The sequence below is a fragment of the Mustela nivalis genome (genome assembly GCF_964662115.1).
Source record: "Mustela nivalis genome assembly, chromosome: 7".
In the NCBI taxonomy this organism is placed as follows: Eukaryota; Metazoa; Chordata; class Mammalia; order Carnivora; family Mustelidae; genus Mustela; species Mustela nivalis.
The window spans coordinates 30568100-30592589 of NC_139026.1; the positions used below are offsets into that span (position 1 = coordinate 30568100).

General features: G+C 35.1%; 1 protein-coding gene across 8 annotated transcripts in view; it reads left to right on the forward strand.

Annotated features, from left to right (window-relative positions):
• CEP290 (centrosomal protein 290) overlaps positions 1-24490 on the forward strand; it is a 99726-nt gene that overhangs the window by 61301 nt on the left and 13935 nt on the right. For 7 of the 8 annotated variants that reach the window (XM_082738857.1, XM_082738861.1, XM_082738854.1 and 4 more), the window contains 11 exons: positions 751-858; positions 1511-1710; positions 4704-4917; positions 5943-6080; positions 7826-8047; positions 8387-8509; positions 15462-15607; positions 16162-16317; positions 18423-18546; positions 22888-23022; positions 24174-24260. In XM_082738857.1, coding sequence (XP_082594983.1) covers positions 751-858; positions 1511-1710; positions 4704-4917; positions 5943-6080; positions 7826-8047; positions 8387-8509; positions 15462-15607; positions 16162-16317; positions 18423-18546; positions 22888-23022; positions 24174-24260 — 1653 coding nt within the window. Of the gene's footprint in view, positions 1-750; positions 859-1510; positions 1711-4703; positions 4918-5942; positions 6081-7825; positions 8048-8386; positions 8510-15461; positions 15608-16161; positions 16318-18363; positions 18547-22887; positions 23023-24173; positions 24261-24490 lie in introns of those variants that run through there. The other variant, XM_082738860.1, reaches the window with a different exon arrangement.

A 24490-nucleotide genomic window follows, 5' to 3' on the forward strand; every position in this document is an offset into this window, starting at 1 on the left:
CTTGCTTTCAGATGATTCTATTCAGAATTTTTCCTTTCACATGATTGGATTACAGATCTGTCAGTAAAACTGGCAGTTTGTATATATCTATCTTACTCTCATGGACTAACTAAACCAGGAATAGCTGTCTTGGTGCAACCATTCTGATTTTGAAAAAAATTAGTTGAGTTTATAGGTAAAGATTGAGGCAGTAAGTTAGAATGAAATCCATCACACCAGTAATCAGTGGCAATCAGTTTGCTAGAATGTTGATGGGAAAATCTAATATTTAAAAAACTTCCTAGAAACAAGTTAAAAGGTGATGGATACATATTATTCTAGTATTAAGAATAAATTGTGGGGTGCCTGTGTGGCTCAGTGGTTTAAGCCTCTGTCTTTGGCTCAGGTCATGATCTCAGGGTCCTGGGATCGAGCCCCACATCAGGCTCTCCGCTCAGCGGGGAGCCTACTTCCCCCTCTCTCTCTCTGCCTGCCTCTCTGCCTACTTGTGATCTCTCTCTATCAAATAAATAAATAAAAATCTTTAAAAAAAAAGAGAATAAATTGTGATTTAAGGCTAGATTTATCAACTTGAACATGTACTAGGGGAATGCATACTGGGGTGTGTGTGTGTGTGTGTGTGTATGCAGATATTGTTCCTTATCTCATAAGGATTTTGAAAGAGTAAAGGTAATAAAATATGTAAGATCTTTAGAATGTATATTTATTTAAGTCATAATTTAAAAGGAGTTTTGATTTGATATAAAACAGGAGCAAAGAGAAATTGTTAAGAAACATGAGGAAGACCTTCATATTCTTCATCATAAATTAGAACTACAGTCTGAGAGTTCACTCAGTAAATTCAAACAAACAGCTTGGGTAAGATTCTTTGTTCCACTCTTTATTGATTTTTGAGACTGTATAATCGAAAATTTCGCTTTCATGTTTTTGTTTTTGTTTTTGGAATAGAAGCCATTCTGCCTTTCTTATTGGAATAATCTTCTAAAAACACAGCTCTGATCATTTTTCTCCCGACATCCACATCTTTAGTAGCTCACTGCTGCCTACAAAATCGTGTTTATATTCCTTAGCCATGTACTCAAAACCTTGCATAAGGTGACGTCAGTCTTTCTTTTCCAAGTTGTGTTCATTGTAAGTTTACCAATATCCAACTGCTTTTCATGTTCTGAATTCAGTTCATACTTGTTTCCTTTGGTCTTTGTCTTCTGTATGTGTGAAAAGGCCCATCTTTCACCTCCTAACATGCAAATCTTGGCATTCCTGAGTCTTAACTCATGAACCCAATCAACATTTATTGATCCTTCACTTCATGGAGATGCTTTGCTCCATGGGAATACTAAGAATAAGATCTCTCTTTCCTGTCTTCTTTAAGTCTTCATTGGCTCTTAAATATCATTAAATTTTAGGTTAGATGCTATATTTGGATCATCTGAGGAAGCAAATTAAAATTATGGAATAAGTATGGTATTGAGTTGTATATGCTCATGACTACTTTATTCATTTTTCTTAGGATTTAATAAAACAATCCCCTACTCCAGTTCCAACCAGCAAACATTTTATTCGTCTGGCTGAGATGGAACAGACAGTAGCAGAACAAGATGATTCTCTCTCCTCACTTTTGATCAAACTAAAAAAAGTATCTCAAGATTTAGAGAGACAGAAAGAAATCACTGAGTTAAAAATCAAAGAATTTGAAAATATCAAGTTACGGTAAGTTTTAGGAACATATTATAAAAATAGGCAAATGGTAATAATGATATAGTGAGGAGAAATGCAAGCATTTGCTGTGTCGTGCACTGTTCTAAAAACTTCATGCATATGACCTCATTTTTATCCTCAGGACGATGACATAGGCTTTTCTTCCCATTTTTCATATAGGAAGTAGGCCACAGGAATGCTCAGTAACATACCTTAGGAGGAGATGGAAAAGCCATGTTTTAAATCTAGTCAGTATGACCCAAAAGCCAACTCAAGAGTCTTGTTCTAGAATCTGATTTTTTTTTTAAAAAAGATTTTATTTATTTATTTGACAGAGAGAAACTTCACAAGCAGGCAGAGAGGTAGGCAGAGAGAGAGGAGGAAGCAGGCTCCCTGCTGAGCAGAGAGTCCGATGCGGGGCTCGATCCCAGGACCCTGAGATCATGACCTGAGCCGAAGACAGCAGCTTAACCCACTGAGCCACCCAGGCGCCCCTAGAATCTGATTTTTAACCTCTTTAATTAAAGCATACATTTCATCATCTATAAAATGGAAATGATAGTACTTACCCTGGCTCCTTTATGGAGGCCAAATAATACTGTGTGTGAGAGTATTTGAAAATTGTAAAGTAAAAAAAAACTTTTGTTTACACACCTATAACAGTTTCTGACATATAATAGAGGTTCAGTAAATATTTCTTGAATGAAAAATTATTTTATTAATTAATTATAGTGACAAAAGATTCATTCTCTGTATTATTCTAAATATTCCTCAACCAATTTATCAGAATATAGATTTTAAACCTAAAATAGGTTTATAATTTACGTATTTTGTAATCACTATAGAACTGTTAGGAATGAGAGAGTGTCTGCATTGTTTGAGTGGAGGTCTCCATCCTGGGATTCCCCAGGAGAAGATTTGCATGGGGATCAGTAGTAGAATAAAGACCTCCGGAAGGAAGGTAGCAAGCACAAAGCAGTCTATTAAAGTGAAAGTGGGAGTGTGGGCAGGTTCCCCTAGGCTGTTTTGAAATTGGATATTATTGGGTTTCTCTGGGCTTGGAGGTGCTGGGAGGTAAGTGGGGCGGTCTGTAATGGAGGCTGCTTCCAGTCATTTGAGAAAATCTTCCCGCAGGTTGGGAGGGGGAGTTTTTGACCCTGTGAGGTTTGTACCAGAACCATCTTGGCAGCCCTTCTCAAGGGCTTGTAGGAGGGGAAGCTGTGCCCATAATACAAATACATGATAGTGAGTCTAGGGGTTACCTGGGACAGAGGTAGGAGAAGAGAGCACAGGTTCTGCACCTGTGACTCGTGATTCACTCGTGATTTGGAAGCCACAAAATCAGGATTTGAGCTCCCAGGCTTGTAATGTATAGACTTTTTTGTTTTGTTTTGTTTATTTTTATTACCATCCTTGTCCCAGCTCATGTCTCAGTCATTCCCCTTCAGGGACTGGGGACTCTGCCTGAGGACATTCCTTCCACGTCTGGCTTCTCCCTAACAGAGCCTGGTGATGGGCATTAAAGAGGGCACGGATTGCATGGAGCACTGGGTTTTATATGCAAACGATGACTCATGGAACACTGCATCAAAAACTAATAATGTGCTGTATGGTGACTAACATAACACAATAAAACAAATTATTTAAAAAATTTTTAAAATTAAAAAAAAACAAAAAAAACCAGAAACAGAGCTGTCTGTCTGGACCTCAGTTTCTTATCTGAAAAAAATGGGAAAGTTGATCTACTTGACTTTGTAATTCCATTCTAGCTCTGAAGTTCCGCAGTAGAACTTTTTATTCTTAACCTACTTATCCAATATGTCTCTGATAAAATTAACACTACTTTTGCTTTATTAAGAAGTTGCCACTTTTAAGAAATTGTTGCCTAAAAGAAGAGAAATCAGTGGGGCGCCTGGATGGTTCAGTGGGTTAAAGCCTCTGCCTTTGGCTCACGTCATGATCTCGGGGTCCTGGGATAAAGCCCCGCTACGGGCCCTCTGCTCAGTGGGAAGCCTGCCTCCCTTCCTCTCTCTCTGCCTGCCTCTCTGCCTACTTGTGATCTGTCAAATGAATAAATTTAAAAAATCTTAAAAAAAAAAAAAAAAAGAAAAGAAAAGAGAATCAGCAATAGTATTTCGTTCTTTTCTTGTACTATTGTTTTCTTCTGAGATAGAGTGAGAGAGAGAGAGCATGCGCCTGCACCCGAGCCAGGACAGGGTGAGAGGGTGTGGTAGAGGGGGAGAGAGGAACTTAAGCAGGCTCCATGCCAGCGCAGATCCATGACCCTGAGATCATGACCTGACCTGAAATCGAGAGTCAGAGGTTGACTGAGCCACCCAGGCACCTATTTTGTATCTTTTCACTCTAATTTTCCCCATTATATTAAATTTTATACATGAAATGTTATTTTTGGTGTAGTAAGTTTCTGTCATGTTTTGGTATATGAAATTGCTTGTGCTTTTGAATATAATTCCTAGATGCAGAAAGTAATCTTCATTTGAAATGACCTTATATATATGAATTTTTGCCATGTGAAGTACTTGAGTCGTTCTCTACCTTACCATGTCATGTTAACTAAAATTATTCTTTTATTCTCAGTGTGTATATTGACATGTGTATTTTAATGTGTCTTAGGAAATTGTAGATCTGTGTATTTTCTTGAGTAAAACCTTCTATTTTCACAGTTTGATTATGTGAGTTAACTTCAGTTTTTGGTACGTCTTGTAGGACACAGTATTTAAAGTGCAATTTTGTTCATTATCTAGACCAGAAAATTACTTCATGCAGTTGTTGCCAACAAGAGTAGACAAACTAAAAGGAAAAGTTTATTTTATGTTAAGTTCAAGAGTTAGTTAAATGAAACAAATAATTGTTCTTGTTTTGATTTGAGTCAAGACTTAGGTCATAAGTATACTTAGGACCAAACGTTTGTTCTTTATAAAATTTGTATCTAAGTGTTAATTGCAGCAACCACTCCCTTAAATACATATGTTTGCTTATGTTAGGCTCCAAGAAGACCATGCAGATGAAGTGAAAAAAGTGAAGGCAGAAGTAGAGGATTTAAGGTGTCTTCTGGCCCACTCGCAAAAGGAGTCACAGAGTTTAAAATCTGAACTTCAGGCTCAAAAAGAAGCAAATTCAAGAGCTCCAACAACTACAATGAGAAATCTAGTAGAACGGCTAAAGAGCCAGTTAGCTTTGAAAGAGAAGCAACAAAAAGTAAGTAACAACAGAGTATTACCAGTATTTAGGAAATACATGTACTGATAGATTGCTTTTAGAGAAGACTAGTAAAAGATGATACCATGTATCTCTCTGTTGTAATAAGAAGTATGAGCTTTGTCTTAGGCCGTTAAGCAGAATTTTTCAAGGTATTTCTTTTTAATAGCCATTTGGTGGTGTTTTTAAGTACAGAAATAGTCACTTTTTTGTTATCAGTTTGATTTGTGAGTTATCGATAGGAAATAAGGGGAAATCTTAATCCCATTATTTTCTCTCCTTTTCTAACTGGATTTTATGCTACTAAGCTATTTTGAACAGTTTGAATAATTGAATAATTTCAAACAATTCTGGGGAGTGGGGGGGAGATATGACAGTGAGGAGGAAAGTTTAAAGAAGGAGGTCAGAAGAGATAGTTTTTTGAGAAGCATTTGATCAGTGGATTATCTGATGTATTAGTTTTTAAAATTGATCTCAGATTTGATACACTCAGTTGATTTAGAAGATGCTATTTTTCTGTGCTAGTTTATGAAATTTATTGACAAATTTTAAGTCTTTTCTAATCCTATAATTTTCCTTGTCTGTATAAATTTGGTTAATTTCACGCAGTAGTATGTACTAAGTGAATAATTCAGATAAATACCTAAACTTGGATAGTGAAACAAAACATTGGTTTTTGTAATATAAATTTCTTGATTTAATGCTGTGTTCTCAAAATTATTATTGTCAAGATTTTGAAGTTTCTCCCTGTCAATTTGGGATGAACTGAATGCAGTTACTAAAGGACATTCATTTGGAAACATTTGGACAGTTAGATTGTGAGTTATGTTTGCTTAAACACATGGTATTTTAGGAAAATTTTTAAAATATTATATTTTATATTTATATTTATATTATATTTTATATTTATATTATATTATATTTTATATTTATATTTAAATATTTTTTAAATATTAAATTTTTTATTACATGTTGAACATATAAAATATTAATTTTTTAAAAACCATATATGTTATAATTTTCAGGCACTTAGTCGAGCGCTTTTGGAACTCCGGGCAGAAATGACAGCAGCAGCAGAAGAACGTATTATTTCTGCAACTTCTCAGAAAGAAGCAAATCTCAATGTTCAACAAATTATTGATCGACATACTAAAGAGCTAAAGGTGAACATAACACATGCATCAATATAACAAAATACCTTATAATTGCTATTGGAAGAAGAGCCTCTTTGATATATAGTAGTTTTGATAATGAATAGGGTATTTATTCTAATAAATTATTTGTGGACATATATATATATCCATTTTTTTAACAATAGAATCTTTATAATATTCATACACTGATTATCGTCTTAGAGATGAGCAAAGGATAGGCCATTATTAATTATTTCTTCCTAATAGAATTAAGAAACAATTTACTTAGGATTTTTGTTTCTATGTTGATAAGTGAAGTCGGTGTGTAGATTTCTTTGTTTTATTTCTTTTGCTTTGTCAGAATTTTCTAATTTTTGCTAGTTCATAATATGAGTTAATTAGCTTTCCTTTTTTTCTCCCTGCAGTAGTTTAGGGAGATTATATAGTCCTTGACATGTAATCCATAGAGCTGCCTGACTCTGAAGCCTTTTTTGAAGTTATTTATTTATTTTTTGGCAATGTACTTTACTGTTTTCATTACCGAGCAATCATTAGTTTTGGTAATTTAAAATTGTTTTATAAAACATATGCGTTTCATAGTGAGTTTTGTATTTCTTTACATAGTTTTACATAGTACATTCTGCATAAATGAAAATTCCACTTTTTATATGTTTTGTTTGTAATTTACTGAATTTATTTGTTTCTTCTTCACTACCATTGAACTGTGTAGGGACTGGATTTTACTTAGGGTTTTTTTGTTTTTTGGTTATTTTTTCATTTATTGTTCAGTTAATAATCTCTACACCCATCACGTGCTCCAACTCTCGACTCTGAGATCAAGAGTCACATGCTCTTTCAACTGAGCCAGCCAGGTGTCTCTACTTAGCCTTTTTAAATCTCTCACTGTACCTATCAAGTTTATGAGCATAGTTGGTACCAAAAATCCATTAAGTAAATAAATATATAAACAGGAATTACCCTTTATTGGTATCTTCTTCATTACCTTTCTTTTTGCCTGAAACATCATCTCTAAATTCTTAACAGTCTTGAAGTCCTTTTTCTCAAATCCTTTTCTGACTACTCCTGGACAGCTTATGTGTTTCTTCTAATTGCATTATAGTAGTACTAATTTCTTGTTAGTGTTATTAGTAATACTTTTGACCTGTAGTCATTTATGCAACAAAACAACCAAGTACCAGTATTTCCATCACAGACTATATGGAACAGCTAGACACTCCTATATAATGGCTTTAAATATACTGTCAAATACAGTGAGTTACCCTTTTATGTCTTGTCTCTACAAAAAGGGTTAAAAACTACTACAAGTTAGAGATTTTGTTTTATATTACTTTTAGGCTTCATAGCATTTAAAACATCACCATGTACGTTCATATGTACTTGTTCCTTTAATAAATTAGTTCAGCCATAATAAAACATTTGCTTATTTGATAAAATTTTGTTTCTGGATGTTTGTGGAAGATGAGTTGCTGTAGATTATTTTGCCACATTTTGTTTTTCTCAAAGTAGACTTGGTTCATTTGAAATGAAGTTAGAAAAATAGATGTAGTTGGTGGGTTTTTCTACCCGCTGTGAACTTTCAAAATTTAGATTGGAACTTTATTTTTAATTTAATTTAATAAGCATTAAACCTTTTTCATAAGTATTATTAATAATTTAATAAATACTTAGATTGAAACCTTTTAATTAAGTAATGGATATATTCTGTTTCATTGTTGGTACTTGATGAAGATTTATGAATTAAACCTTTCTTACAGACACAAATTGAGGATTTAAATGAAAATCTTTTAAAATTGAGAGAAGCTCTTAAAACAAGTAAAAACAAAGAAAACTCACTAACTGATAATTTGAATGACTTAACCAGTGAACTGCAAAAGAAACAAAAAGCCTATAATAAAATACTTAGAGAGAAAGATGCAATTGATCAAGAGAATGATGAGCTGAAAAGGCAAATTAAAAGACTAACCAGTGGATTACAGGTGATTTTATATTTAATTGTGATGATGTCTTTGATTTAAAACATATAGGTAGTGGTTTATTTCTACCTTTTTAATTTTATTTGTGATATTTGCTAAAACTAGCTTTCCAGATCACTTAGATTATATAGCTGATTCCTTCAGTGACTCTCTGTCATATCTGTTATTTTAGAGTAGCCTATCTTTAAAATGCAGAGGTAACTACTATGATCTGTATGTATCAGTAGTACATTTTGAAGAGATTGCTGTAGCCTCAGAAAATTTCTGTAATTGGAATATTTATTGTGTATTTTGTTGATAGCTTTTTACTTGTAAAATGTAAAAATACATCTTATATTTCAGGGGAAACATCTAATAGATAATAAACAAAGTTTAATTGAAGAACTCCAAAAGAAAATTAAAAAGCTAGAAAGCCAACTGGAAAGAAAGGTGGATGAGGCAGAAATAAAGCCTGTGAAAGAAAAGGTATGTAAAGAAACATACTGATCAATATGTTTAAAGTAATGATAAACTAAGTTCGAGTATATAGCTAATGAACAGAGGATCAACTATATTAATTTGAATACCTAGTACATACTATAAATTTATCAAATAGTGTAGAGCAGTCTAAAACAAGTTTCTGCCTTTAAGAATTTAGAGGAGACTCCAGGGGTTCCTGGGTGGCTCAGTGGGTTAAGCCTCTGTCTTCAGCTCGGGTCATGATCTCAGGGTCCTGGGATAGAGCCCCACATGGGGCTCTCTGCTCAGCAGGGAGCCTGCTTCCCCCACCCCCTCTGCCTGCCTCTCTGCTTACTTGTGATGTCTCTCTCTCTCTCTTTGTTATCAAATAAATAAATAAAGTATTTTTTTAAAAGGAATTTATAGGAGACTCCTAAAATGTAACTCTTACTCAGAAGTTACTAGAATGTTTCCATGTCCTCTTCCTGACATTATAGTACCTCTAAAATCCCCTCAAACTTTACCTATCCAACTTCTCCCCAACCTAATCTTTTATATAAATTGGTGATTTTTATTTTGGGAAAGAAAGTTGGGCATTTTTAGTCTGCTACCCAGACCTAAATGTGCCCTTTTTATCCTTCAATAGTTTAGGGTAAACAAAATAATTTGGAATAAAATTTTTTTCAATTTCAATATTTGTAGTAATCAATAACCAAACTACTCATAAATTGACTCTGAAATGTGAGAAAAGTTGCTTAAAATTATCTAACAGGTTAACTAGTAAACTATTTTGTAATAAAAGTTACTAACAAGAATTATCGGTTGCTAAAATGCATATAATTTATTACAAATAAGCTGAAGATTTATATTGGTAACATTGGAAATATTGTGAGAGACCTGGGAAATAATTGGTGTTAGTAGTAATGTTTGCCTCTGTAGAAAATCACAACAAAGGAGCTAAGATTAGGGAAATTTTTATTGTAAAATTTACCCCAAAAATATCAATATCTATAAAATATTTTCAGTAACATGAACATAAAAAAGAAAAGTGTCTTTAATGCCACTGACTAGAAATTAGTAATGGAATTTAAATATCTTAACATAATATATTCCAAAATTCATTTTACCTATGAAAATTCACCAATGTTACTATAATTTTTATTAAAATGTTTGTGTTTGTATATTGAACCACACAGTACTGGCTGTCAGAAGCTTTGCTGGTAAAAATCACAAGGTAAAAAAGGTCCTTACTCTACCAGATTGCTTTCTTTGCTGCCTCCCCACTTGGGCATAGGTCTAATCCTTGGATGCCATTTCCTAAAGAATATCTCAGTATTCTGTGGCTTTGCCTGGATTCCTCATCTGTGTTTCAGTTTATTTCTCCTGAAAATTTGGAATGATACATCTTGCATTGCCAGTTTCCCGAGATTATTTTGACAGTCCAATGGAACAATATGTGGGCACCTGGGAGGCTCAGTGGGTTAAGCCTCTGCTTTGGGCTCAGGTCGTGGTCTCGGAGTCCTGGGATCAAGTCCCGCAAGAGGTTCTCTATTCAGCAGGGAGTCCGCTTCCTCCTCTCTCTCTCTCTCTCTCTGCCTACTTGTGATCTCTGTCTGTCAAATAAATAAATTAAATCTTAAAAAAAAAACAAAAAACAAAAACAAATGGAACAATATGTGTAAGTCCTTTGTAAGCCATCCAGTCCATAGCACTGTATAGTATTATTACTTACTATGAAAAAAGAACACAAAGAGCAACCCTAATCAAATTTGTATCCAGGAATCCAGTAAGAGCATTATTTCAAATTCTGCTGTATGGGGTATTTCGAATTCATGAATGCTTTTATATTCAAAAAATGCTTTTATATTGGAATTTCTACACCCTTTTCTCTGTCAATTTCTTATAGCCTATCTATATGAGATTCCAAACTCACTCCCATGCCCTGCATTCCTGTTTCTTTTGTTGCTATACTTTTCTCCATAGTATTTATTATTATCTGACATACTAGAGATATACTTATCTATGTGTTCATCTTTTGGACTATAAGCTTTAATGGCAGGAATTATGCCTGTTCTGTTTATTGTTGTATCCCCACCACCTACAGCACTACTTGGCATGTATTAGATGCTTGGTATTTGTTAAACGACAACATGGATGGAACTAGAGCGTATCATGCTTAGCGAAATAAGTCAAGCAGAGAAAGACAACTATCATATGATCTCCCTGATATGAGGAAGTGGTGATGCAACATGGAGGCTTAAGTGGGTAGGAGAAGAATAAATGAAACAAGATGGGATTGGGAGGGAGACAAACCATAAGTGACTCTTAATCTCATAAACGAAAGAAAAATTTAAAATGCAATCACATTATTCTGAAATCCATGCCTGAGTGGCTATTGGTACAGAAAATATAAAAAGAGAAGTTCTCTCTGTATCCTCTCTTCTCCCCCCATCTGGAACAGATCCTTGGTGACATTTGTCTTTGTTATTTTATTGTTGTTGTGGTTCATTTTTAAGTTATTTTAGCCTTGTTTTGCTCAGTCTTAATTTAGAGGGTAATGTCAGATAGGATAGAATTGCCCAGTCCCTACAAAGCATGACAATGCTGCAGAATTATTTACTTATATACCATTACGCCCAAACAAATACTTACATTTCTGGAAGTCACAAATTTCCTTGTATATATTTCAGGAAAAAAAGAAATTAATAATGACCAAACACTGAAGTTTTTGCATTTTTTAAAAGAATACTTCTTAACTGGACTAAATAAATAAGGCAAAAAATTGGCCAGTGTCAAAGAAGACAGTTTTGATAGGGCAACTTATCTTAGTTGGGCATTTGACTTTAAACTATGTCTTTTAACTCTTTCAGTCCTGGCATTGCCTTTTATAATAAATACAGTGTTTCATGACATCCTCTGTACTATTCCACATGAATTTATAGTTAATAGAATCTACTTACATGTATAATTTCAAAATAATCACTATAAATGAAATATAAAGGAGAAACAAAAAATAATTTATAAAAATAATAGATATTTCTATATTTCTCATATTTCAACATGAAAATGCTCTTACATGCTACATTAGAAAATATAATGAAGCAGTGTAGCATTAGTAGAAATTAGTGCAAATGCAGACTGATACAAGTGTATCCTATTGGAAGTTTATATGTCCCAATGGCATTGTTAATGCCACTAGCTAGTTCTCTTCACTGCTCTCTTTTTTAAGCACTTATCACCAGCTAACGTAATACAAAATATTTTTTTCTTTTTGTCTATATTTTGTTCCCTTTCTCTAATCCACCCAACCATCATAAACTAGACTATAATTCTTTTTCTCTGATTATTCATTGTTTCTACTTCTAGTACCTAGAGTAATATTTGGCAGATGAGTAGCACTATATAAACATATATTCAATAAGAGAATTCATGTGAATTGAAGATTTGAAGGTACTGTGATGCTAGAAGATTGCTGTTTTGGTTAAAATTGGGTTGATCCTTTGTACATATACATTCTTTGTTAGAAGCTTTCTTTGGTCATGATCATCTTTATTAGAATCTTAAAGACTTCTTTGCCAATTGGAATACCTTTTATTTCTTTTTGTTGTCTGATTGCTGTTGCTAGGACTTCTAGTGCTATGTTGAACAACAGTGGCAAGAGTGGACTCCTTGTCGCTTTCCGGATCTCAAAGTGAAGGCTGTCACCTTTCCCCATTGAGAATGATATTCGCAGTGGGTTTTTCATAGATAGATTTTATGAAGTTGAGGAATGTTCCCTCTATCCCTATACTTTGAAGATTTTTGATCAGGAAGGGATGCTGTATTTTGTCAAATGCTTTTTCTGTATCTATTGAGAGGACCATGTGGTTCTTCTCTCTTCTCTTACTGATTTATTCTATCACATCGATTGATTTGTGAATGTTGAACCACCCTTGCATCCCATGGATAAATCCCACCTGGTCATGGTGGATAATCTTTTTAATATACTGTTGGATCCTGTTAACTAGGATCTTGTTGATGATATTGGCACCCATATTCATCAGGGATATTGGTCTAAAATTCTCCTTTTTGGTGGGGTCTTTGCCTAGGTTGGGGATCAGGGTAATGCTGGCTGCATAGAAAGAGTCTGGAAGTTTTCTTTCTGTTTCTGTTTTTTGAAACAGCTTCAGGAGAATAGGGATTATTTCTTCTTTGAATGTTTAGTAGAATTCTCCAAGGAATTCATCAGGTCCTGGACTCTTGTTTTTTTGGGAGGTTTTTAATCACTGTTTCAATCTTGTTACTAGATATTGGTCTATTTAGGCTGTCAGTTTCTTCCTGATTCAGTTTTGGAAGTTTATAGGTTTCCAGGAATGCATCCATTTCATCTAGTTTGCTTAACTTATTGGCATATAACTGTTGATGATAATTTCTGGTGATTGTTTCTATTTCCTTGGTGTTAGTCATGATCTCTCCCTTTTCATTCATAATTTTATTAATTTGGGTCCTCTCTATTTTCTTTTGGATTAGTTTGGCCAATGGTTTAATCAATCTTATTGATTCTTTCAAAGAATAAGCTTCTAGTTTCATTGATGTGTTCTACTGTATCTCTAGTTTCTATCTCATTGATCTCTGCTGTAATCTTGATTATTTCCCTTCTTGTGTGTGGGGTTGGCTTAATTTGTTGTTGATTCTCCAGTTCTTTAAGGTGTAAAGAGAGATGATGTATTCTGGATTTTTCAATTTTTTTAAGGGAGGCTTGGATGGTTATGTATTTCCCCCTTAGGACTGCCTTTGCCGTATCCCATAGGTTGTGGACTGAAGTGTCTTCGTTGTCATTGGTTTCCATGAATTGTTTAAGTTCTTCTTTGATTTCCTGGTTGCTCCAATCATTCTTTTTTTTTTTTTTTTTTAAGATTTTATTTATTTATTTGACAGACAGAGATCACAAGCAGGCAGAGAGGCAGGCAGAGAGAGAGGGGAGGAAGCAGCCTCTCCGCGGAGCAGAGAGCCCGATGCGGGGCTCGATCCCAGGACCCTGGGATCATGACCTGAGCCGAAGGCAGAGGCTTTAACCCACTGAGCCACCCAGGCGCCCCGGTCCAATCATTCTTAAGCAGGCCATCCTATCAAAATCTTACCGGCATTTTTCAGAGAGCTGGAAGAAACAATCCTAAAATTTATATGGAACCAAAAGAGACCCTGAATTGCTAAGGAAATGTTGAAAAAGAAAAACAAAATTGCGGGCATCATATGGCCTGATTTTAAGCTTTACTACAAAGCTGTGATCACCAAGACAGCATGGTACTGGCACAAAAACAGACACATAGACCAGTGGAACAGAGCAGAGAGTCCAGATATGGACCCTCAACTCTGTGGTCAAATAATCTTCGACAAAGCAGGAAAAAATATCCAGTGGAAAAAAAAGACAGTCTCTTCAATAAATGGTGCTGAGAAAATTGGACAGCTACGTGTAGAAGAATGAAACTCAACCATTCTCTTACACCATACACAAAGATAAACTGGAAATGGATAAAACACCTCAACGTGAGGCAGGAATCTATTAAAATCCTGGAGGAGAACATGGGCAGTAACCTCTTTGACATCGGCCACAGCAACTTCGTTCAAGGCATGTGCCTCCAAGCAAAGGAAACAAAAGCGAAAATGAACTTTTGGGACTTCATCAAGATGAAAAGCTTCTGTAAGCAAATGAAACAGTCAACAAAACAAAGAGGCAACCCTCGGAATGGGAGAAGATATTCGCAAATGACACTACAGTCAAAGGGCTGATATCCAAAGTCTATCACGAACTCCTCAAACTCAACACTCAAAAAACAGATAATCACGTCAAAAAATGGGTAGAAGGCATGAATAGACACTTCTCTAAAGAAGACATACAAATGGTTAACAGACACATGAAAAAATGTTCATCATCATTAGCCATCAGGGAGATTCAAATCAAAACTAATTGAGATACCACCTTCCACCAGTTAGAATGGCCAAAATTAATAGGACAGTTAACAACAAGTGTTGGAGACGATGTGGATAAAAGGGGACCCTCTTACACTGTTGGTGGGAATGCACGTTGGTATAGCCACCTTGGAAAACAGTGTGGAGATTCCTTAAGAAATTAAAAATAGAGCTACCCTCTGACCCTGTAATTGCACTACTGGGTATTTATTCCAAAGATACAGATGTATTGAAAAGAAGGGGCATCTGTACCTCAGTGTTCATAGCAGCAATGGCCATAGACGCCAAATGGTGGAAAGAACCAAGATGCCCTGGGCTCAGGGCAGATGAATGGATAAAGACGATATGGTCCATATATTACAAGGGAGTATTATGACTCCATTAGAAAGGATGAATACCCAACTTTTGTATCAACATGGATGGGACTGAAAGAGATTATGCTGAGGAAATAAGTCAAGCCGAGAGAGTCAATTATATGGTTTCAGTTACTTGTGGGGCATAAGTAATAACACAGAGGATATTGGGAGATAGAGAGGAGAAGTGAGTTGGGGGAAATTGGAGGGGGAGACAAACCATGAGAGACTGTGGACTCTGAGAAACAAACTGAGGGCTTTGGAGGGGAGTAGGGTTGGTGGTTGGGTGAGCCTGGTGGTGGGTATTATGGAGGGCAAATATTGCATGGAGCACTGGGTGTGGTGCATAAACAATAATTTTGGAATACTGAAAAATAAAATAAGTAAGTAAGCAAATAAATAAATAAATAATCTTAAAGACTCCTAAGTCTGTTGGCCTTAGTCCAGACTGTTCCCTAGAATATCATCTGTCAAGTAATAAAATACAGAATCCTTATACTGAAGAGGATTTTTGTTAATAGCTTGGCATGTCTAAAGAGTCTAGAAGTTACATAGCAAAATGAATGTATTTATATAATCTCTAAGAAATATTGGTTTATCATTGTTCTAGTAAATTGTAATTGATACATCTTGAAATTAAAAACAGTGTTGGTAATTTTCTCCATTGTTATTCACAGAGTGCTAAAGAAGAATTAATTAGGTGGGAAGAAGGTAAAAAATGGCAAACCAAAATAGAGGGAATTAGAAACAAGTTGAAGGAAAAAGAGGGAGAAGTCTATATTCTAACAAAGCAATTGACTACTTTGAAAGATCTTTTTGCCAAGTGAGTTTAAAGATAAGTCTAATTAATTTTGTGTGAAATCTTGATTTGGAAGTTACATTGTTCTATCATATTTGATAGTACATACTTGATATCAAACTTGAAAAATTTCCTACTTTTAATTATCATTTATTGTTTATGGTTCACTTTTTATTTTCTTTAAAATGTGTTTATAAGTATTTTAACAACTTGGGTGACCTAGGTGGCTCAATTTGTTAAGCATCTGCCTTCAGCTCAGGTCATGATCCCAGGGTTCTGAGATCTAGTGCCACGTCCGGCTCCCTGCTTGGCTTGAAGTCGGCCTCTCCCTCCTTCTGCCTCTCCCTCATGCTTGTATGCACTCTCTCTCTCTCTCTCTTTAATAAATAAAATCTTTTTTAAAAAGTATTTTAAAAGTTTATAAATGGGCTTACTATAATTTTGAAATAAGTTAGCTCATAGCAAATACAGACAGATCTAATTTTTTTATGTTGGTCTTGTAATTGAGTAAGCTGTGGTTTAATAAATTGAATGCAAAACAGTGAAATATTTTCATGATGCTACATTAAATCCCACAGAGCTGACAAAGAGAAACTTACCTTGCAGAGGAAACTAAAAACAACTGGCATTACTGTTGATCAAGTTATGGGAGTACGAGCTTTGGAGTCAGAAAAGGAGTTGGAAGAATTGAAAAAAAGAAATCTTGACTTAGAAAATGACATTTCATATATGAGGTAGGCTGTTTCATGCAAATGTGGTACCCATTATAAGGATGAAAACTGATCCACAATAACTGATATAATGAATGTGTATTACTTTAGGCTTGGGTTCTGTTGTCTTTTCCCATTGAGTTAAGATATTTCTGGTTTCTTGGTATGCTGCCTCATTTTGGATTGTATTCTTGAATCTTCTGAATATTATGTGGTGAAACTTTGGATCTTGGTTAAATTCTATGGAAAATGTGGATATTCTTGTTTTAGCAGGCAGCCAGTCTGGATAGGTTGAGGCCCCACGTTCCAAACTGCTTTCTGTAGGGTGAGTCTTTGCTACCCTAAGATCAGATCCATGTACACACCGCACTGTGGTGAGCCCAGAAGTTCATAAATGACTGTATAAGATCCCTTTTTTTAGTTCCTCCCTTTCTTTGATCTCCCTAATACTTTCCATTTCCCTAGGGCTCCTCTTTTTGGTACTTTGAGGGAAATCTAGGGCTTTCTCCCTCAGTACTAACATACATCTTCAGATTTCAAACAGTATCGTATTCAGGCCAAGAAACACTAGAGGAAAAGGAAAGGTAAATTACTGCCTGTTTGCTGATACCTCAAATTCTAGTATGCTGATCCAATCTGTAAAATACTAACTTTTCAGAATTCTCAAATAGCTGTTCCATGCATTTGAGAGAGGCAAGATTGGATATGTTTACTCCCCTGGACCTAGAACTAGCTCTCCTTCTCCCCGCCATGTCATTTCTTTAGCAGAGTCTTTGAGATTTTTTTGTTTTGTCCTCTCTTTCCATGCTGATATAGTCATGCAAAACCAAATAAAATCCTTTTCTAACAGCTGAAACTGTAATAATCTGTTTCATTTATTCTTAGATGAACTTCAGTTAGTTTTACATAATGTGTCACTTCTCTACTAAGTACTTACAAGATGTTCAGAATCATCTTAATGATCATTTTTAAGGTCTGGTACCTACGTATCATATTTGTTTATGAGGATACTTGCTGTTCCTAAATTTATCATACTTTTTTTCCTTTCTATTAATCTTCAAAAATTACCATTAGTGCTTCTTTATTAATGCCTGTGATTGCATCAGTGTTAATGTAATGTGAACTCCTTTAAGGGAACACTCCTGAGCATCTACATTTCCTTTCTTTTTTTCCTAAGTCATTGTTTCTTAAATCCCTCAGAATTTTTCATTATGGAGAAGAAAAAAGCGATTGAAGAATTCTTTCTTTTGACACCTCTTGTACAGATACTGTTTGATCTCAGCCTTCCCTTCTTTGTTTGTCTTGATTTAAGCATACGTTCAAAACAACATTAAACCCTTTTTTCTCCTTTGCAGTTTTCACAAGGATCAAAATATTTTACTTTTGAAACCTAATGTTTTTAGAGGTTTTGTTTTGTTTTCCTAATAATGTGAATCTGTGTGGCCGAAGTAACTGGAGATCTGATAGAAGAGATGGAACTTACTTTCTCAGCTCAACTTGAATTTCTAAGTTGAATGATTCAATCTAGATATTAAAGGGAGGAGGGGCATTCCAAGAGAGCAGAGCCCTAGCAGAGACATAGTGGCAGGAGTAAAGCTTTCATGTGTGGGTATGGGTAGACTTTTTTGCCTTAGTAAAGGTAGACTCCTGGACAATCAGGTTGACTAGGTGTAGTGGGGCCAGGTTATGGAGGGCCTTGGAAGCCACGCTCATGAGACCTGGAGTAATAGATTATCTGGCACCACTAAGAGCCTTTTGTGAATCCTTGAGCTTTTCAAGAAGCACACAGATGTTATGAAATTGTTATATAATGTTTTAAAAATAGCGGCTATTTTGATTTGTTCCATATAAGTAGATGCATGGCCTTTAAAGATAAAATGTGTTTCCATAAATCAAAATATACTTGTTAACTCATAATTCAAAAGAGTTCTGCAGCGAATCCTCTGTGGAGGATCACTTTATACTGTAGAGTCATGTCTTGATTTTTGCAAAGCTTACAAGTTTTGTGGAATTTCAAGTAAATACTGTATTAATAAATACATATTTTCTTTCTTTTCTATGTGTTGGTAGAGTGAAGCTGTGGAGAGTTGAAGTTTGAATAGTAAAGAGTCTGTTGTTGTTTCTCATAGGACACGCCAAGCTCTCCCTAGAGATTCTGTCATTGAAGATTTACGTTTACAAAATAGATACCTCCAAGAAAAACTTCATGTTTTAGAAAAACAGTTTTCAAAGGAGGCATATTCTAGAACTTCAGTAAGTATACACCTTTTTGTTTTTCTGTTTTTAAAGTTTAAAAGTGATATCAACTTCTACCTTTATCTGAGCCAGAATATTATCCTCTTATAATATTAATGCAATAAATCCAACTTTTATTTTTACCAGGTAGTGATGTATGTGAACTTCTTTAATCCTTCATACATAAGTAAACTTAAGATTCTTAGGCTTTATATGAAACTTTATTACAAATGTGGTTTTAAATGAAGTTATCATTTTGAGTTTTGCTCCAGCAAGAACATACAATTGGGTAAATTAGAAAAATATGTCTATTTAGTATTGTTTCCATTCAGACATGTTATATATTTCTAGATTTCTTTATAAAAATTCACTAATACAGAATTGTTTGTTGTGTCTTACTTTAAAACAATCGGTGTGTATGTTTTTGTTATTTCTTTCTTCTTCTTTTCATGTTTCTTCTCTTTCTTCTGCTTCAAGCAGAATCTGTTATGTGATACTACTACGCTTTCTACCCTTGCTACCAGTGTTAATAAATACAGGCACAATACTTTTTACAAAAAGAACACTTTACATAGGAACAAAAAAAAACCCGTAACAGTTTTCAGAATTAAAAATGGGAAGGGAATAGAAGCCAGTGACGGACTTACATGATAAGGTACCTAAAGATATTCTACGGGATCCCAGTAATGAAGAAAAACACACAGCAGAAGATATTGTAGAGCCTCCAGAGTTAAATAAATCTGAGACAAGACCAAAATATAAGTCAAGTCCATTTAAGTCAACTAATGGTACCTTGGCAGATGCTAAGTCCAATTTTGAAAATGAACCAGATCCCGAAATGGAGAAAATTAATCAAGACAGTTGTGAAAATAATAAACAGGAACATAAAAACGAGGAAGAGAATGAGCTAGGCAAGAATGACAAAGGAGAGGGACATGTAGCTGAAGCTGTGGGTCACAACAACCACTGGGATCCAGAGGAATCCGCCAGAGAGGACCCTGATTATGCCACGGTTGCGGCTGCACTGAATCAGTGTGCTGAGGAGGGCGCACAGGCAAACTCTGACTCCGACGGACCAATCCGGCCAAGAAAAGAAGTGTCCCAGGTTTGAGTCCATGGCGGTCCTGTGTGTGTGTGTTAGCAGAATCTTCCTGTAGCAAGTGGTATACACATGTGGGACAAATGGAAATACATTGTATAGGATTCGTAAAGAATATTAACTATATTGTTAATGATATATATATAATATGTAATATAATATATTAAGAAATGTGTCTTTAGCTCTAATATTTGACTGGTTCCTTCAAAAATTAATGGTTGTGCATTTCCTAATTCAGTTTAGTACTCACTGTTTTACCACTAGTACTCACTTAAAAAGAATTAGATTACATTATGAGGTGACAAAAATCTGGTCCTATAGAGGTGTTCATGTTGCCTTAGAAGTTTCTAATTCAGGTTGCTCTGAAGTCTCATCACAGATTTTTACTACAGTGAATACAATCAGTAAAAGTATGTTATGATACTGTATGACATTCTTTGGTCATCTTTTTGCCACATAGTTTATGACATATACTTTTTTATAATGAAAGAAGGGAGTTTGCCTGTGTTGCAGTGTTGTGCCTAGGTTTAATTTTCAAAGCGCTTTGCAGAGTATTATTTCTGTTTTACATGGGAAGCTTGGAGCATAAGTAATATCTCTAGTGATCCAGAACCAGGATCTAAACACAGGTCTGACTCTGTAGTTCATGATCTCTCTTGACACACTACTTTTCAGTCCGTTCACAGTGCAGTACAGACTAAAACATGTTTGCCCCTGGTTGAAATCAAATAGCATTTATCTTTTTTTTTTTTCTTTATCCTTTCCGCCTATATATTCCAATCACCCAAGTCCTAAAAACATCAATAAAAACAGACATTTAAATGTGAGGAGAAAATGGATGAAAGTGCCTTAATTCTTGTTTCATTTCTTTATCCAGGTTCATAAAACTTTTTCTTTTACTTGATAATAAATAATTAAAAGTTTGAGACATCCACTGTGTGTTTCTTTAACCCCCACCCACTAAGAATTTGGTTTCTAGCAGTGTATCCCCCATCCGTTTTTGTTTTTAAGATTTATTTATTTTAGAGAGAGAGAGCATGTGGTGGGGAGGGGCAGAGGCAAAGAGAATCTTAGACTCCGCACTGAGCACAGAGCAAAGCGGGTCTCCGTCTCAACAACCCTGAGATCATGACCTGAGCTGAAACCAAGAGTCTGACACTTTGCCGACAGTGCCACCCACGTGCCCCTAGCAGTGTATCCCTTTTAGCAGGATTCCTCTTCTGTACAAGAACTGGAAATCTTATAAAATTCAATATGTAAGAGTTTTATTCATATTATTTTTACAGAATAGAGTTTCAGTAGAATTTATTTTCCAGACATATGGACAGTTTCAACAAATACCTTTAATTCTGTTTTTTGAGAAATGGGAAGAATGATCTATATGTACTTAAATAATTGCTGCCATGTTTCAGTGAGGAGAGAATCGTGTTCAACACAAAACAAAAACAAAAAACAAAAAACCCTGATGTGAGATGATAAGGTAGAAGTACTCTCTTCTGTGAGTGATACTTAGTATCGTTTATGTCTGTCTATCAGCGGTGCTGATAGGTGTTTCTCAGTTGTTAAAACAACTACCACAGACAGAAGAGATGAAGTGAGGGGGACAGAAGAGCTCAGGGACAGGGCATTACAGATTTCTGTGTCTGAAGAGGCCTAAAAAATGACCCCATCTTATGCCTTCATTTATAAGATGGAAGAACCGAGGACCTTGCAGGTGGCATGATTTGCCTGGTGTTAACCTAACCACCGCAGAATAGAATGTATACTGGCGTGATTTGACAGAGAATAAGCGCAGACATGTTCCTATGGTACAGGCACCAGCAAACACATCTGTCTTCTTTTTCTTGCTGCTCTATATGTGCATATACACGTATATGCATGTTGCTTTGAACAAATAGACAAAGGGGGCACGCGTGTGGTGTTCTGTGCCCTCAGGTCAGAACCCAACAGCCTAGAGTTTCTTTACTCTTCTGTATCCTGTTTTTTAGTGTCTTTAATTTATTTTACTTTTGTTTTTATTACTCAAGCGGAAGTGTATCAGAATGTGAAGTATTCAACCTACTGCTAATTAAAAAAGATGGTACAGAGCCATGTATAATGGATGTATTTTTCTAATACTGTATTTTTTAAACTATAATGTCTGTGGAGTTATGGACTTGCTCGTCCATCAAACCAGTAGAGAGAGAAAGGGATGAGGGGAGGCCACACTAAAGCTATGCTGAGTGCTTGCACAGAATTATTTCATATGATGCTCATAATAATCGTGTGAGGTTGGTGGTATTCTACCCACTGTATAGAAAAAAGTAATCAAGCACTTATTTCCCTTTCAAATGACTTGTTGCTTAGAACGAGAAGTAAAAATGAACATAAATAATAACCCAGGGTGAATTTGTGCCAAGAGAAATGCAGACATAGTGTAATTTGGTTTCAGAGGAGGGAGTAATTGCTTTTGCTCAAGGAATGAAGAGCTTTCCGAAGAAGGAGGGAGAAATTATGGCATTTCTTTTTATAGGTTTGCGTATTAGTTTGCTAGGGCTCTTTTAACAAAACACCACAAATTACGTGGCCTGACAGAAATTTTATTCTCACAGTTCTGGAAGCCTGAAGTCCAAAAAAAAAAAAGGTCTTGGCAGTGTTGATGACTTCTTTAACCTGTGAAGGAAGAATCTATGCCAGGCCCTTCTCCTTGGCTTGTAAATGGCCATTTTCTCCCTGTCTCTTCACATTGTCTCTATGCATACCTATGTATCCACATTTCCCTTCTTTATAAGGATACCACTCCTACTGGGTCAGGGTCCACCCTAATGACTGTAACTTGAGTACCTCTGAAAAGGCCCTGTATCCAAATAAGGTCACATTCTGAGGTACTGGGGTTGGGACTTCAACATACGAATTTGAGGGTGGGGTAGGGTTTAGGACACAATATAATCCATAACAAATAATAACCACACTTTTGGACTGGGAAAACTAGCACAAACTAGTTTAGTCATTATGAGAGTATACATGGAGACATTATGTGTGTGGATGTTAAGACATACTTGACTTTGCTTTCTATATTAATTAAAATGCATTACCTTTGCTCCTGCCATTTTTATATTCTAATTTACTAATTTGGGGCAGTTTTTTTCTAGAGCTCTCCAACTTTCCATATTTTTCCTCAAAAAAATGTTCCCTTTTAGCTAGTATTTTCTTATCCTGTTGTGTCTCATGCCACTTTATTATTAAAACTTAAAAATATTTCTAACTTTACTTTCCTGAAGACTTCTGAGGTAGAGTCAGATGATCATCGTCAAAGAGAACAAGAGCTTCAGAAGGAAAACCTGAAGTTGTCATCTGAAAATATTGAACTAAAATTTCAGCTTGAACAAGCAAATAAAGATTTGCCAAGATTAAAGGTAAATTTAATGTTCTTTACTCTAGTTAGGAAACCTAATGCCTGAAAGCCTTTTTGTCCCTCTTCATATTAGTTTATGAAGATGTCAGAAACTCACATTCATAAAATATTATGGTAGTGTTACACTTTCTACATTCGTTCATGCAACAATTGTTTGTTGAAAGCCTACTTAATTGTGAGGCACTTTTCTAAGTGCTAGGAAACAGCAATCAAAAAACTTCTTGCAGTCGTAGAACTTACATTCTAGTGGGGAAGTAGATAATAAGTAAAAAGTCAATATACAGAGTGTCAGCTGATGTTAAGTAGTAAGGAGAAAAAGCATAGTTGGTATGAAAGATTGTGTGTGTGTGTGTGTGTGTGTGTGTGTATCTGGGAGTGTATGGAATAGCTATTTAAATAGGGTATGGGGAAGGCTTTCTTAATAAAATGATATTTTAGCAGAGAGCTAGGGGACAGATGAGGAAGTGGGTCATATAGATACTGGAAAAAGAGTTCTAGATAACAGAAATAACAAGTTCAAAGCCCTGAGGCAAGAGGATGGATGTATTTCAGTAACATAATCAATCTTTAAAAAACTAGGATATTTTAAAAAATGAAATCTTTACATTTAAAACAATTAAGATAATTATCTCTTTTAGGAATTTTATTTTGGTGTTTATAATAAGTTTATCTTTGGTTTTCCAAATCTCACCCTATTTATGGGAATCTTTTTTCTTCTGGCTGGCTAATTCTTTCAGTTCTATTTTCTAACCTAGAATAGTAACAATCTGTTAATTTCACTGGTAATGATATAATTATGTCCTGCTTCTAGAGCATTCTGAGTTTTATATTGTTAGAACCAATACTGTTTCTCGCTACCATCTGTCTAAGGATCTACAAATGTAATTTATGGGATGGTTAAAATCAGAATTCTAAACTCTGTATTAAGGCAGTAATGTGAAAAATATTTCTTGAAATCCATATGTAAAATATCCTTGTATTAAATTTTAATTTAACATATGTCTTAATTCAAAATCCTTATTGCTGTGGAGACCATCTTGTTCAGTTTGGCTATATAGTTGAAGAGATTGATAGCTCATGTGAAATATTTGCCTTTCCTTTTCAGAGACTATAGCTGTGTTAAACTGTTACACATTTGCTTTAATTTTTCAGAGTCAAGTAAGGGATTTGAAGGAAATGTGTGAATTTCTTAAGAAAGAAAAAGCAGAAGTTGAGCGGAAACTTGGTCGTGTTAGAGGGGTGAGTGTGTGAGAACATACCACATATTTGTTTGGGTTTCAGAAGTGCAAAGTTGGTAATAAAAAAACAAGTTTGTATATGTCCTAAGAGTAGTGATATGCTTTTACTACTAGGCCCTGTAGTCTTGGTTTTTATTCTGCTGTGTCTACAATGTAAAACATCTTAAAGCTTTTCTTTGTGTTTCAAGTCAGTATATTTTATCATCTGTTACACCTTACATGCATTTTATT